Source organism: Erpetoichthys calabaricus, chromosome 1 (assembly GCF_900747795.2).
Source record: "Erpetoichthys calabaricus chromosome 1, fErpCal1.3, whole genome shotgun sequence".
NCBI lineage: Eukaryota > Metazoa > Chordata > Cladistia > Polypteriformes > Polypteridae > Erpetoichthys > Erpetoichthys calabaricus.
In genome coordinates, this window is record NC_041394.2 from 267,706,371 (window position 1) to 267,723,895 (window position 17,525).

The window sequence follows — 17,525 nt, forward strand, 5'->3', positions numbered from 1 at the left end:
AACAAGTAAATACTGTATCTAATAATACCACAAATCTTGCATTTTTGCCAAGTGTTATTTTTGATTACATTCATTTCAGTTACAGAACTGTTTTGAACATCATCCTTCAAAGTTTTCCAAAACGTATTTTAATATATTGCTTTACTAGTGTATCTATCTGCAACAACACATGTGTTCTGAATTTTTTTAGGTAAAGAAAAAAAAGACGTTACAAGGTAAGGTAATTCTACACACTAATCATGGCACAAGGGAATGACGAAGTGTTGCATGCTGATTATCAAGTAAGAATTTCACTGTACTTTGTACACATGACAATAATGATCCTATAAACCTATAAATGCATAATTAGCTTCACAAAATGTGAGCATCTAAAAAGGAGGTGTTTTGTCTTTGGTATGGAGCAGTGTACATGATGAAAGGTATTGGAATACTTGTGTAAGAAATGCACAAAAAGAAAATTTTTAAAATGATTGAGTACTATATGAGGTGTGACAATTTAATTCCTGGAATGCACCTTTAAAAAAATATATACGTGGAACTGTATACTAGTGGCTACTGTGTCCTTCAAAGTACTCCCCTTGTGCATCTATACACTGACTTAAACGGCATTCCCATTTCTGGAAGCAGGCCTGGAACTCATTTACCGGAATACTGTTGAGCAGCTGTCTCACATTCTGTTGGACATCAGTTATATTTGAAAATCTTTGTCCTTTCAGCGCAGCTTTTAATTTTGGAAATAGCCAGAAACCACAGAGAGCCAAGTCAGGTGAATAGGCAGGATAATTTAATTGGGTAATCGATTTTTTGGCCAGAAGGTCTTTCACAGTGAGCGCAATGTCATGATGAATGATCCACTTGTCAGACCACAATTCGGGTCTTCGAAAAGAATCTCGTAATCTCTTCAGTACCTCTAAACAGCATTGTTGGTTGATTTGTCCCTGTTCAATAAATTCTTGGTGGACTATTCCCTTGTGTTAGAAGAAACAAACCAGCATGGTCTTAAACTGCAAGTATGACATGCATGCTTTTAAAGGGTGCTGTGAACCTGGGGATTTCCATTGCATGTTCTGTCACACCTCCTCACACATCTTTGAACCTCTTATGCCACTCAAACACACTTGACTTTTTTATAGCATCTTCACCATATGCTACTTGTAACAGTTGTAATGTTTCAGTAGTGAATTTGCCGATTTTCACAAAAAATTTAATATTAATATTAATACGCAGAAATCCATTACCTTCCCAGTAGCTACTTTACAACCAGCTCTGTCACCTTGCAATTTACACACGTATTTGATTTCAATACAATTACATCACACATGACACTATGTGACCATTCTGGGAATTAAATTGTCACACCTTGTACAGGGTATACAGTTTTCTATTTATGGTGCCATCTCCAGCTTAATTTTTCCTGGCATTCTGTCCAGATGCCGATTCAAGACAACTAGTTCATGGAGCACGAGCTCCCTCATTCTGTGTTACAGAATAATGCTCTTGTAGGTCCTTTGCTTCTTTCTCGCTTTGTTATGCTCTCAATCATTCCTCAAAATGTTTTCAACTCTCAGAATTGTTTTCAGGAATTTCATCTGACCATTACATTCTACAAATATAAAAATTAAACTGTCTGTTCTTTTTTACTCTCTACATATCCCTAATAACTTCATATCTTTTTAAATTGCTTTATATGTTCTGCTGCAATACAATTCGCCCGTCCTACTTTAGCCATCTAAACAATTTAAGGTACAGTATTTTTCAGTTGCTTAGTATCTCATTATTTCTCTAGTACAACCCAAATTTTTTAGCCTTTATCTTCTTTCTATTTGTCTTTGGCACATTCTTTCGGCCTTGGATCTCTGTCTGGTTCTTTAGTAATGCTTCATTTTCATTCTTACTATAACTGAAAATTTTCCCTACCTCTTCCTTTTGCCTTAGACTAAGCATCCATTTCCAACACTTTAGGTAATATCCATCCATTTATCCATCTTCCAACGCAATTCAAGATGGTAGAGAGGTGGTGCATCCTACAGTACATGAGACACGCACCTTACGTGAATGGGGCACTTTTCTATCTCCCACTAATAACCACACTAAGAAAATTAGTTTCCAGTTACTCTAACCTGTACTTCTTTAGTTTGTTGGAGAAAAATCAGAGAGCAAAACCCACGTGAAAAATCCACACTGGCAGTGGCACTGGAAATTCGGACTCTACAGCTCTTAGGCAGCAGCTGCACTAAACATTGCAATACCACCCCGGGCAATATGATGAAAGGTGGATGGAAGGAAAAGGGGAAAAAACAAACTGAGAAAAAAACGTTTATAAATTAAAACTATGCAATAAATCAAAACTTTAAACAAAATCCTAATTAAACCACGCATATTTACAAGTTTTTGGGTTGTGCTTTAGATATTAACTTAAACTTAAATAATGAAAAATGTCCCATTCACAAGAAGGACACAGAAATAATTAATAAAAAAAATCACCACTAAATATAAAACAGTGGGCAACTGTGATACTTGTGCATATAGAATAAGTATATATTCACAACATTTTAACAGAGAGCAGTGCAGAAAATATTTATTCTACTTCTTATTCATTTCATACACTTAAAACATTTTCATTTTACTGTCCACTACTGAAGTCGTATATGGTAAATTTACCTGGTCTCAATTTTCTTGGTAAAATATGCTGATCTGAAACATATTCTTCAGAAGAATAGCATGCTCAGTTCTTAAGGCACTGGTATAAAGATGTGTGAGAGATAGCTAGATACAGTATGTGGCCCACAGGAAGGAAAACTGGCAAGCTTTCATAGAAAAGAGAGTAATTGTACTCAAGAGTAAATGTAATAAAGAGACTTTTTCAAAAGCACAATAAATCAAAACAAGCAGAATTTGATGTTAGCACTTTAACAAAATATAGCATAATGTTTTAATTTCATTTTTCAAATAGTGAAAGCAATAAGCAAATTACTATACCATATGTTCCCATTTTAACAAATCCGCAACAAATTTGCTATGCATACCTTTAAATGTTTCCTTATTTAATTCTGATGAGGCATTGCCTGAAAGAAACAAAGTGTCCTTCATAAGACAACAAAAAACATCCTATAAAACAAAAGTTCACATTTGAACTGTGTGAACAGTTTCAAAAGAAAAAGGAAGGGTTACCATGAGTATCCATTTCACAAAGCAGCACAGATTGCACTTAAACAGCATCAAATCAGTTTTATTAAACAAGTTAACAAATTATAACATGAAGGCACCTAATACATTTTACAAAAACAGCCAATTATAATGTAAAAAAGTACTCATATGTATACTTCAAATTCAGATTGAGTCTTCTATGTATTTGAAGTGTAAACAAAGAGAAAAAACACACTGGTCTGTGGTTCGCCTAGCTACTCCCAAAGCCTGATATATTCCAAGTCGAAGTAATTTTGTTAAGTGATGTTTACTATTAAGCATATGTGACCCAGCTAATATAATGGACAACCAAAGAAAGGCCAGTTCTTTTCTGGATACATTTTTAACAAAATGTGCTCAAAAATATCAAACTCCGATTGCACAGAATGAATCTGCAGATGTCAATGCTTATTGCTACAGTAAACTTCTTTGTTTATTTTATGTTTCTTTTCTGAATTACAAATATTCAAAACTGATATATACTCAATCCATCCATCCATCCATTTTCCAACCCGCTGAATCCGAACACAGGGTCACGGGGGTCTGCTGGAGCCAATCCCAGCCAACACAGGGCGCAAGGCAGGGAACCAATCCCGGGCAGGGTGCCAACCCACCGCAGATATATACTCAATATTATGGGAAATACATAAAAGTGAATTTGTGTTTCCCTTACCAGAATCCATATGAAAAGTTGCAGTAAATCTAGATTACCAACACTGTGTGCTTCCTTAAATTTTTAAATATTAAAAATACACATTTTACCACCCTCTGCCAAAGCTATGGCATCTATGCTAAATATGCTGGCAAGTACTAGGCTGTAGGGCCATTTATATTATTGAAAGTTTCCTTAGAAACAATTAATATGCAGTAACCAATGAAACAACTGGTGCTTCAGTCTTGTTATTAAAATGATTAAAGACGTATGACTGCCTCTTGCTTAAAATTCTTTTATTATACAAAGGTAAATACTTTGCCAAGTTGTTCATGCTGAGAAGATGATATCAGATTAGCTAACAAAGTGAACTTGATGAAATAAAATGTCTTGCTTCTTTTTCAATAGTTCTGCTGGGCATCTCACATTTTTCACTGTTATGTAGTGATAAAGTAGCAGTTCATCTAATTGTTAGTATTTTGAATTCATAATAAAAAACCATAAATAAAAAAGCTGCAGTAAATACATGCATACATAAATAATTTTTAAAAGGTTAACAAAAATCATGTCTTACAGCGCTTTATATCACAGTAGTCCCACGGAAAAGAAGGGTTGTTTGTGTAGCACCAGGGACCGTGTTTGTCTTTGTCAGGATTCCGACAATAAGCTTTTTCCAATCCAGCATCAGCATAGTTACTAAAGAAGAAAAACGTTCACGCAATCATAATTTGCAATTGAAGTAAAACTTCCATAAATGGGGACTGTAGATTGACTTTCACCATCTTTAGGTAGTGCTCAATTTTAGTTCCAAAATGTGTCTGGGGAATAGTCTTGTGGCATTCCCATATAATTTTACACAAGCATGTGGTTTTAGTTAAATGATTTATCTTACTTAAAAAAATGGAATTTTACAGCTATCCCATGGTGAAGGACAACAATCTTTACATTGTAAGGACTCAGACATCAAACTTCAAAATACCGTACAAATCAAATTTTAATGTACACTAAAGATGATACATAAATAATCTAGGAATTAAATACTTTAAGAAATGAAAACATCACAATTAAAAAGAATATGCTTTTGAGAATTCACAGAAAGAATCACAAATACTCTTTTTTTTTTTTTGACATGCCAAGACACTGTTACCCTACATTAGGCACAAGTCATGATCAATCTTGCAAGGGTTCCAGTTAGGGGCGGGCACGTGTATACTCACATCCACACTGGGCCAATTTATAGAGGAGAGAAGAAGTTGGGAGTGCGGACTGATTCAGCAAGCTGCTCCACCCACCACACAACGACCCACCTCTGTATCCTAAATTAGAACCCAAATGCAGCAACATCTCAGCACCACACTAGTTTGAATGGAGTGGAGCAGTGTGAGGTTTTCTTTTTTACAGTGGCTGGAGTGCCAATCCTGCCAGCAACCCCCAAATTTCCTCTAAGTTGGAGGACCTGTTTGAAGGTTAACGTCATTTCTAGAATGGAGCAAATGCAGATTAAGGGCCTTGCTCAAGGGCCCAATGGAGTAGAGTCACTTCTGGAATTTACGGGATTTGCACTGGCAACCATCTAATTGCCAGTGCAGATCCCTAGCCTCTGAGCTTATTTATAGCAAATGTATAGTTACCAGATAAATCTGCCTGAAAATCTATGGGATGGGAGAGGAAAACTGGAATTTCAAGTTTTGAAAATACAACCAGTATATTGTAAGGTACTATTGAAAGTCAAGATAAATTAAGAAAACAATTTAAACCTCTTTTAAAAGAAAATTTACTGAAACCAAAAACAGGACTGGCAACGTTATTTTTTTTAAAATTATTTTTTCAGTTACATGGATAAACAGGTGGCCCTAAATATTTAACATAAAAATACACTAATTAATGATAAAGTAGATAAGCACTGCAACAAAAACTAACTGTATGTACTGCATACATTGTTGACAGTAAATTTGTTTCTAGAAATCTTAGTTCAGCAGACTATGAATATTTCTGTTTTAAACTCATAATAAGGCAAAAATAGCATTTTGCTCATCAGTTGATTAAGATGTTAAGCAAACTGAAACATGTACTGTGATGGAAGCACACACACGTACATTTAATATTATACACACGCACAGATATACAATTTGTTGTGTCAAAGTTAATCTTTTGTACCTCTTATTTTTGGGGCTTCTGTCCCATAATTTACAAGGAATTCCAGATCTGGTCTTGGATACATACCCTCTGTAATCTTCACCACTTCCATTATAACAAACTAGAGAAGAAAATATACTAATTAGTTAACCTGTTTGATGTTTTTCCCTCTGTCTTTATAGAAATGAATAACAACATTTTGAGGAAGAGAAAAGTTAAAAGCCTCAAGCAAAATCCAACACCTTATATACATTTATAAACTTAATGGATTACCGTAGATACTCGCGTATTAGTCGAAAAATTAATGCTTTAAAATTCATTCAAAAAAACAGGGTCGACTTATCCGCAGGGCAACACAATTTAATAATTATAAGCCAGCAATGGGTCTTTTTACTTCTGGTACATGCTTCCTCAGTTGGTTTGCCCAGTTGATTTCATACAAGGGACGCTATTGGCGGATGGCTGAGAAGCTACCCAATTAGAGCAAGCAGTTAAGTTCCTGTGTGCTGATTGGCTCAGCGACGGGGCGCCAAATTCGATTCCGCTGCTTTAACCAGGAAGTCTGGTCTCGCTCATTCAGCATCAACGTGTTTCGCTGTGTAAAGAGTTAACTTTTGTGCTCTTTTGTGTTTATCTTTGTGCATAGTTAAGCCCTTCGTTATGGCTCCAAATCGATCTGCTCCTGCTACTGCTTCAGAGGCCGTGCCCAAGTGCCAACGGAAGATGCGAACGATTGCCATAATTATAATTATTTATAATTAGTTTTACCCTCGACTTACACGCGGGTCATAATAAATTTCGTAATTTTCAGCTTAAAAAAATACACTCGACTTATCTGCGACATTGACTAATACGCGAGTATCTACGGTAATTCTCATGGCATTTATGTATGGGTGTGTTGAAATATTGTATACCCAAATTAAATTCAAATACTCCATCTCACACTCGCACAAAACCGGTGTGTGATCCAGTGTCTGAAAATAAATTCATACATTACACTGCATATTAGGTACATTTCTAATGATTTACAGTTCAGTGGTATAAAGCTTTATATAAACAGAACTGAGGAAAAAATAATTTCCCAAGACATTTATAAAATGTTAATACTGCCTGGGAAATGTGTAAGAGTAAATGGATTACATCTACAAATGTCATTCAGATGCCAAGCCCATCCATTATTGGTCCATTCATAGGGAATGCTGTCAAGTGAAAAACTTGGCTTTAAAGCCAGAAGCCACAGAAGGACATGTGTTCTGAGGCTAAAGGTCTAGAAGCTGAACGTAGAGAGCATTAAATCTGCGTTTGCTCAGATTAAAATTACAAATGTGACTTTTTTAGTAGCTTCAGGAGTGGATATTAAGTGGAAGGCTATGAGGAACAACAATAAAGAAGAAGGGGGACACTGTAAATGATAGTAATATAATCACGAATACCTAGGAAAAATGACTGAAGAGAAATTAAATGAGGAATAACCTAGCTATACAGTGGACTGTCAAAAGAAGTGAAGGCAGCATGCCAATACAGAGTATTGTTGAAATAACTGGAGACAACTAAAGTGTAGGAGTAAAATGGTTGACAGATCCATGAAGGAAAGAAGAATGCTGGCTGATCAAAAAAAAAAAGAAGTTTGCTCATTTCAATATATAAAGAAGAAGTTTGATAGACTGTAGTGTGGTACAGCCAAGCTTTTAAAGCAAGCCAAGGCATTGATTAAGAGAGTGTCTGAGATTGAGAAAATTGGACATCAGGTAAATGTTACTATGAAAGACTGTTTAGTTTCATGCTTGGGGTGAGAACAAAGGATACTGTCTTTCTTGTGAGGTGAATGCTTGAAAGACTTCAGGCAAAAGTGGGCAAAAATGTGCATTATTTATTTATAGATCTAGAGAAGGGGGTCTGATGCCTACCCCATGAGGTAATGAGAAAGTGAAGGTATCAGTAAAATAGTTTCAAAAGTGTGTCAAAAGATAAGGCTATTACTTTCTAAAAACACAAACTAAAACGGAGTACAGTATACAAACACAGTGGACTAAATGAGTATTCATTAGTCTTCTTAACTCCATTAGAAATCTGTGGCCAGTAGCCAGCCCTGAATAGGAGACCAAATGATCCCGGGGCATACTCAACACCTACATTGGTCTATGACACCTTTGATACAGTAGATAGGGGATAGAAAGCATCCCAACAGTTACATCACTTTCAGAAAATATGGTCTAGCTGGAGGCCAAAGATTGTTATTTGTAAATAGGCAGAGTAAATTTTAAAAACAATTATTTAACTTGTTAGAAATATAGTCATTGCTTGACTTACGAGGAGAGTTTATAAAGTAGTAGTTGAGCAAGCAACTGATAGAAAAATTGTTTTCAACTGTTCCATAAAACACCGCTATAATGGGCTCATCTTGCCATTCAAAGTAAACAGAATCACTGTATTCCCTTTCATAGGAATTGTCCAGAGCCCATAATTATAAAGGGCATTAAATCTCCTCGACTTCTTCTCAAAAACATGATTGTTTTTCTAATATGCTTCAACTGTGTCTGCTGTGGGCTTTTAACCAACTTTCTTTCAGATATTTGGATGAACAGTACTTACATCACAAGGCAACGTTTCTAATTTAAATTCTGTTTTTGTACTTTACTATAGTCATCAGACCATCAAAAAACTGTTGATTCTTATAACATCTACATGTTGTATTAACAAAATAAATCCAGGAATTTCATAGAATGTATTAGCATGTTGTACTAAATGATGGTGGGGACAAAATGGGCAGGATGGATGCAGCCACAAAAACCATTAATAAATACTAATGGGGTTTGATTTGTCTTCAATTTTGTTTGGTTATAAATTGATCTATTTGTATGGAATGATTACAATAAAAATTAATAAATAAATACTAATGCAGTAGTATGAAAACCAGTCAGATTCACATTTCACAAAAAATGTACATTTATTAATAGAGTAATGGTTACAGAAAGGGCTAAGCAACAAAATCCAATAATGTAGAGTTTTTTTTTTGTATTTTTCTTTTTTTGGCAAAAATATTCAATTAATATTAAATTAAGCATATTTGGGGTTGACTAATCTTATTCCAGTGAAAACTTCTCACCTTCTGTGTCAGACGTCTCTGAAGTACACCTTGGGATGTGAGTGCAAAAAGCAACTCGTACATTTGGATCAGTAGTGAAGCACCAGGGTAATTCAGCACCATCTGGGTTCCGGCAATAGTTTTCTCTCAGATCTCTGATAAAAAAAGTGTGTTACTTGTGAGTACCATGTCCAACGGGATATTACTGATGAAAATGCTGCAGTTAAATTTCACATTAACAACATGCTGCAAATTCTACTAAAGGACATGCTTCATCTCTAAACATTTATCTGACCAAGTGTGATGTGGGGATGGGATCAGATTACAGTGCTTTATAATGAATTTATAATGAATTTTGTCATATAATAAAAATGCAAATGATGCATCTTCAAAGATAGTGATACTAATAAAAAGCAAATAACAATTTTATTGCATTTATACAGAACTTTTCTCACTACTCCAAGCACTCTCTACTCGGAGAGGACTTGGGAAGCGAACCCACAATCTCCTTAGTGTAAAGTATTACTCACTAGTATGTCAACCACTGGTAAATAAATACTGATGCTCATGGATTGACACTAATCTTAAGTCTGTGTATTTTGTAAAATGAGATGCAGAAGAGCACTTGACCAGCTAAAGTTCATCCTTTCTTTCCAAGATACACTTGAAAAGGAGATAAGGCCAGCGTCCAAAGGTAAGTCACCAAAAGTGGTCAAATGCCTGCATTCTAACATGTTTAAGTAAAAAAAATTGCAGTTTTATTTAATGAAACTTGAACAAGTTCACATATTGCTACTAGAGCTACAGTATGTACATCTTCATTTTGTGGGCACTTCAGTTTTAATATTTGACATATTGATGCAACAGGGTACAAAATGGCACATTGCTCGCGCTACGTCTGCATTGTGCAGGTAGCCACACAATAAGTTTAGCAAGTGCTAACAATGTGTAATGGTCAAAATTCACTATCTGCTGTGATTGATAAACCTATTTTAATACTACTTTATTATATGTAAAACCTTTAATAGAATAGCAGCACTTCCCCACTTACTGGCATTTGTAATTTTGTGGAGTGTATGAGTGGTTGTGTGGAAACTGAGAATCCCAATGCTGGCACTTGACACCACTAGGAGTAGCGTTAACTGTTCCTCTGTACTTTTCACCTTGACCTCTAAAGCACTTATAAGTGATGTCAGGATCTAGTTTCATACTTTCATCTGGCAAAACAAAAAAGAAAATCTTTAGGACAATAAAAATGTCTAAATAGATTAATGGCAAAATGATCATTATGTCAAACATTAGTATTTATAGCAGTCTTCCAGAAATCTCACACAACTTAATTCTAGCTTAATCTTTCTTTTTCCTGAAACTGCTTCCTAATTTGGGCAGTAATGACAGTAGACTATATTCATAACTTGACAAGTAAAACTGTTTCTGTGTAGCAATAGTAATGTAACAGTATTTTACCTGTAAACAAAACAATGCATATGTTACATTTATTTACATACTGAAACAAAAAAAAACTAAATTTCTAATATAAACCATAAAATAACCAAAATTAAGAAGTAGTAGTAGTATTTCCTTATATATAGTCTCACACTCGCACAATGGAGATGGTTTATGGGCTCAAATAGTGTCATTTCTCAGTCGGACTAGGGGTTGCTGTTGGCATCTGATCCTTTCTCCTCTAGTCCCTCTACAGACCAGCCGAAGACGTCACTTTGCCCACCCACTGATGATGCCACATCTGGTATTCAGAACCCACCTATAGATGACATCACTTCCTGTTCTGGCCACCCTGATCACACTTCCTGCTTCTGCCACATTTATAGTCCAGACTCACCCTGTTAGCTCAGTTCTGTTTTGGACTCTGGTCTGTAAAGATGTTTTTGCATACCATTTTTTAAAGTATATGGGCTGGCCGTACCCTAAACCTTTTTCTGTTACTGCCTTATTTTTTGACTATATTATATATATATAAAACAGAGAGAGAGATAGCTATAGATAGATAGATTATATATAAATCAATTTTTACAGACATAAGATTGAAAACAAATCAACCCCCACCCCTGAGAAAGAGAGCTAAGCCTCTTTCACCAAGGCTGTCCGATAGGCATTTAAAGATTTCGGTCCAGAATGATGTTAATTTGTTGCAGGTCCAGAATATGTGGCCTAGTGAGCCTGGAACGTGATTGCTACGTTTGCAGGATGGATCTTGCCCTGGAAACATTTTGGACAATTTTAAGCGAGACAGAGGTGCTTGATATATAATTTATTATTATTATTATTATTATATATAATTTTGAGTTGAATAATTGTATGCTTTGTGCATATGGAGATCGAGTGGATTCTCTGCACTGCTACTTTCCACTCCTTTTCCCACTGTCCTCTTGGATCTTTGAAAGGGAGATATTAACAGTACATATCATCATACAACTTACTCTATTTTCAAATTATTTTCATCAGTAAAACATCTGTTCCTTCAGTGACCATATTTATAAGTATTCAGCATAATATCAGATAAAGTCAAAATCAATGCACACTTGAACAAAGCATAAAATCTTCTAGTCAGTTTTGTCTGTTGCTAAAACACAATTAAGCATTTCAAAACACGCTTCAAAAATGTATTGCACATTGACCAATACAACTTTTCCTCACAGTAAACATAAAACGATCGCAGTGCAGAAAGTGATTTTGTTCAGTCTGTAGTGTTTTAATTTGGTAATCTTCGGTTCATCTGTTCTAAAGTTACAGCTATGTATGCTACAGACACAAATACAGATGAATGCACAAACATTACAGCAGAAATAGACAAGTTGCATAGCCTAAATTGCATAAATCTACTAAATATCTGTAAACTGAAAATTATAGTGCCCTTGTAATGTTTTCTGCTATACTATTTATAGAGCAAATAAACTAAAGGCTTGTGTCATCCTGTGATACCAGTTAACTACCAATGTACACCACTTATAAGATTTCTAATTACAATTTAGCCCATTTTGGCATAATTCTACAGTAGCCAAGTATGAACGCAAAACTGCATAAACATTTTTTTTTTCAAGCTAATACATGCCATTTGAGAGAGAAATCCAAGACATAATTTAATTAAACATACTAACAGTTTGGAATTTTGACAGATTTTTGGGTATTTGCCAAAAAAAAAAAAAAAAAAAGCTACATACCAAATTTTTCCTTTTATGAAGAGGCTGCAGCATATTGACTGCTACTATCTGTAGTAGTAAATTACCAGGTAAAGCATAAGCTACAGAGCCTCTGTGAATGATTCTGCCAGTAAAAAATGTATTTCAAGTACACCCACTACAGTGTTAATTGTTCCAAAGACTTTCAAAAGACCGCCTAACAGGTAGATTAGTCTTAATCATTCTAATTCAGTAGAATTTACAGTACCAGGCACTACCTGTACTGATGAAATTATCTATTCACCTTCAACACCAGCTACTGTACCTGAAAGGTGCCAATGGACCTATGTTCAAATGGATATCCGGTTGTTCATATCTTGACCAGGACAATATGTTAGTAATCTACTTTTGCACCAGGAATACAGGCACAAGTAGGGATGAGTCATACTTCTTCAGGTATTTCACTTGGAGTTATTAGTACAACAGTACATCTGTTGGTAAATGTGCAAGATTACGTACATCAAAGCAGTCAAAGCCCAGCCGTGTTTTAAAAGTCTTACGGTGGAAGACATAATTGGTAAGGCAGAGTCGCATTGTTGTAGTTTCCTATCAGTGTCTATATAGTGCAGACTGCACTGAGAGAAGAAGAGATTCTAAGAAATGTACAAATCAAACTCACACACACACTCGAGCTAAAAGATCTACAAATGTCTTATTGAATTATTGGAGACTTAAAACAGTGTAATTGAAAAAGACTGTCTGAACCAGAAAATCAAAGCCAGATTTTTATACTGCTTTCTCAGGTCCAAGCTATGAATGGAATGGAACATAAGCAGCTGTACAAGGTGATCAAGAACTTGACACAATTTACAACAAATCAGATATCCTGTCTAGCACAGTACACAGACACATTGTGCAGTTAGCTTCAATTTGTATTCAATTTTAAATAAAGTAATACTATACAAAAAAACAATTTAATACAGTATTAACAAAATTTCATACAAATGGACCCAAACCATTCTGCATTAGTAATATTAGTAGCACTGTACATACAGGTTTCTGTATTGAAGTCCGAGTGCATTTAACAGCCCCATTTTTGACGCAGTTCTAACACAAATATTTGTTATTCTTTTAAGTCATTTTTAGCTCCCATAAAGTGATTCATAATACTTCCAAGACCCACATATTAGTTCAGTAATCTAAAAGCTAACAATTGTTTTTCTTTTATTACTATAATAAATACTCCCAAACACCAATGTTCAACCTTTGGCATTGTGCGGATGGGGGAGTAGATCTGTGCAGTTTAAAATGTTATTCAGCTGGAAAAAAGCCAATCTGGGGAAAACATTAGAATAAATTGTAGATTGTATTGTGATCCAGAAAAAAAAGAAATAATTCATTTAAGAGGTAGGTAATGGCAGTATTTTCTTTTGATAGTGGAAAAGAACAGTAAGTGCAGTACATATGGAAAGGGAAACAAGATTACATGTGGAAACTCATTTATTCAAACCCAGGTCCTGTACAGAGACTGCATCTGCAAGTTTTTACTGCACTCCTCTTCGTTCAAAAGGTTCATTTGTGCCTAAAAATGCAGTGCTTGCTGAATTACAGCCATTCATCTTACTCTACGTCTGAAACCAGTTAAAGTGCAAACTAATAAAAAAAAATGAAATTTATTTCTTTTGGAGGTGGAAAGAAATGTATTAACACTCTATTATTTTAATGCTTTGTAAAGAATACCAAGAAATGCTTATCCACTATTCACAGGATACAGTATTAACCACTTTAATACCTGTTCATCCCATCATCCCTCTTTCCCTGAACTTTCATGATCCATTATACAGTTTTGGAAAACCAGAATCCATATTGTTCGCATTGGGAACAGGTCCAGTGACAACCCTTGATTGGGCAATAGCTCATCTAAGGACATGGTCGGACCCAGTGTCACATTTGGCCGATTTAAAAAAAAAAAAAAAAAAATATCAGTCTTTGGGGAGACAATTTCATCTGGTTTCTATTTTTCCAAGAATTGCAAAGATGTCATTCCAGGACAGTCATTTACCATCAGCCAGTCAACCTCTTACATCATGAAACTGGGACTACTTGAAAAAGTATTCAGAAATCCCACATTAGAAGAGACAAAAATATGTTTCTTAATCTTTCACAAATACATGTGAAAAATCCTTCGAACTTGGAGGAAAAAAAATTATCATCTAAATTTCCATGTAAATAGACTCATTTAAGAACAGATCAGTGTGCCTTTATATACACAGTTTATTCAGAAAGTATTCAGACCCCTTTCCTTTCTGCACATTTTATTGTGTAGTAGTTTTAATTTTAAGTGGATACATTTGCCATTTTTTTTTTCAATTTACAATCAGTAAACTGTAATAAACACATTTTTAGAAGGGTTTGTGAATGTATTAAAAATAAAAAAAACTGAAATCTCTCATTCATATTAGTATTCAGACCCTTTGCTGAGGCACTCCAAGTTGTGTCTCAACCAAAGCCCAGACATGTTTACTTTAACTCCTTTATGGTGGATGCCAACATTTGGGGCAGAGGGAGGAAAAAAAAAAGCTGGAAATGGTGATAAAACTCACTATTATGTTATAGGTGGACCCTCTTTGCTAAGAGGATGGTTGGACTCAATTAGTTAGATTAGATTAGATTAGATTGATAGATTGATAGATTGATAAATACTTTATTAATCCCAATGGGAAATTCACATTTTCCAGCAGCAGCATACTAATACAAAAAATAATATTAAATTAAAGAATGATAATAATGCAGGTGAAAAAAAGACAATAACTTTGTATAATGTTAAATGTTAACGTTTACCCCCCCGGGTGGAATTGAAGAGTCGCATAGTTTGGGGGAGGAACGATCTCCTCAATCTGTCAGTGGAGCAGGACAGTGACAGCAGTCTGTCGCTGAAGCTGCTCTTCTGTCTGGAGATGATACTATTTAGTGGATGCAGTGGATTCTCCATAATTGATAGGAGCCTGCTGAGCGCCCTTCGCTCTGCCACAGATGTTAAACTGTCCAGCTCCATGCCAACAATAGAGCCTGCCTTCCTCACCAGTTTGTCCAGGCGTGAGGCGTCTTTCCTCTTAATGCTGCCTCCCCAGCACACCACCGCGTAGAAGAGGGTGCTCGCCACAACTGTCTGATAGAACATCTGCAGCATCTTATTGCAGATGTTGAAGGACGCCAGCCTTCTAAGGAAGTATAGTCGGCTCTGTCCTTTCTTGCACAGCGCATCAGTATTGGCAGTCCAGTCTAATTTATCATCCAGCTGCACTCCCAGATATTTATAGGTCTGCACCATCTGCACACAGTCACCTTTGATGATCACTGGGTCCATGAGGGGTCTGGGCCTTCTAAAATCCACCACCAGCTCCTTGGTTTTGCTGGTGTTTAGTTGTTGGTGGTTTGAGTCGCACCATTTAACAAAGTCATTGATTAGGTCCCTGTACTCATCCTCCAGCCCATTCCTGATAGCAGTGTCATCAGCAAACTTTTGCACATGGCAGGACTCCGAGTTGTATTGGAAGTCCGATGTATATAGGCTGAACAGGACCGGAGAAAGTACAGTCCCTTGTGGCGCTCCTGTGTTGCTGACCACACTGTCAGACGTGCAGTTCCCAAGACGCACATACATTGAATCCCTGGATGTGTGTAAACAATATCTAGAATGGCATCGACATTTGGTGAGAAAGCGAAGCGAATGCGCAAAGTAAATTACTCTGCACATATTTTTTTGTGTGTTACTGCTGAATCAGACTCTGACTTGTCAAACTACGGTTTTGATGGAAGTGATCTGGAGATCGAAACTAAATGTCAGGAACCTGCATCAGGTGATTGGTCCCCAGCTGATCATAGTGCTGAACATGCTCATGGAGCTGACATGCCTAATGCAGTGTTCATCTTGGGAGGAATACACAGACATGGATCTGTGGGAGGCAAACTGACAACAGGACTTCATCAAGTGACACGCCATGCTAGTGGACACTACAGACTCCAGGCCACTCGACTTCTTCCAGAAAGTGCCTTTCAGCTTATGAGTGATGAGACAAGTACGTATTTAATAAGTATGGGAATTTACACACTGTAGGACCTCATGGAACATAAAACAGACTGACATGACATAAATACATATTTTATGTTGATATATGTGTGAAACCATTGCTTTGTGCAAGTTTCAGAAAACAGTTTTTGGAAAAATATTCAGCCCCAGGACAAAATGGGGAAAAAATTCCCTTGTTCATTGAGGTGACTACAGTCACTATCAGTCCTTCAGATGTCCTCTGCTGACAAGGGAGAACTTGTCAGAAGAATGACCATCTCCATCAAGAAGTTATTTATGTTAGAGTGGCTATGCAGAAGCCACACTTGAGTAAAGGGCTCTGAGAGCATAAGAAAAAAGATTCTCTGGTCTGATGAGACAAAAATGGAACTCTGTGGACAGTACCCCATGTATTATGTCTGGCAAAGATAAGACACTGCTCATCACCAGCCTAATACCATCCCTATGGTGAAGCAGGGAGCTAGTAGCATCATGCTATGGGGGTGCTTCTCAGTGGTAGTGACAGGGAGGCTGGTCAGAATTGAGGGAAGGATAAATGCAGCTAAATAAAGAGAGGTCCTTGAGGAAACTCCACAGTGTATGCAACCTCAGACTGGGTTGACAGTTCTCTTTTCAGCATGACAAGGACCCAAAACATATAGCCACTGGAACGGCTTTGGGACAAGTCTCTGACTGTCCTTGAGTGGCCCAGCCAAAGACTAGACTAAAACCACATAGAACACCTAAAGAGAGATCTGTAAAATGGCAGATTACAGACGCTTTGTGTTCAATCTAACAGAGCTTGAAAGGATCTGCCACAAAGAATGGGATAAACTGCCAAAATCCACGTGTGCCGCATTTCTAGAGACTTACAAAAGAAGACCTGAAGCTGTAATTGTTGCTAAAGAGGCTTCTACAAAGTACTAAACTAAGGGTTTGAATACTGATATGAAAGAGAATTCAGTTTTTGATTTTTAATGAATTTGCAAATATTTCTGAAAACCTATTTTTCCTTTGTCATTATGGGTTATTGAGTGTAGACGGATGGGCAAAAATGGCACAGTTATTCATTTAATATTAAATCTAAAACACAAAGTATGCAGAATTTTAAAGAGTCTGAATACTTTCTGAATCCACTATGAAGTTCTTACTTTACCATATCAGAGGTTAACTTTAAAGTTTCATTGGTTGAATGTAAATGACTGTTCTGCAACAACAGAAATACTGTACAATAAAATCTGACATGTGATCAATTCT

General features: G+C 36.2%; 1 protein-coding gene across 2 annotated transcripts in view; it reads right to left on the minus strand.

Annotated features, from left to right (window-relative positions):
• The window catches only part of LOC114661724 (hepatocyte growth factor), an 81,161-nt gene that overhangs the window by 20,415 nt on the left and 43,221 nt on the right, over window positions 1-17,525 (minus strand). For both annotated transcript variants that reach the window (XR_007933672.1, XM_028814895.2), the window contains exons 8-12: window positions 10,111-10,276; window positions 9,081-9,214; window positions 5,996-6,095; window positions 4,413-4,534; window positions 3,027-3,065 (exon numbers count right to left, since the gene is read on the minus strand). Coding sequence is in view for 1 of the 2 variants with exons in the window: in XM_028814895.2 (XP_028670728.1) it covers window positions 3,027-3,065; window positions 4,413-4,534; window positions 5,996-6,095; window positions 9,081-9,214; window positions 10,111-10,276 (561 nt within the window). In the remaining variant the exon portion in view is untranslated. The remainder of the gene's footprint in view (window positions 1-3,026; window positions 3,066-4,412; window positions 4,535-5,995; window positions 6,096-9,080; window positions 9,215-10,110; window positions 10,277-17,525) is intronic.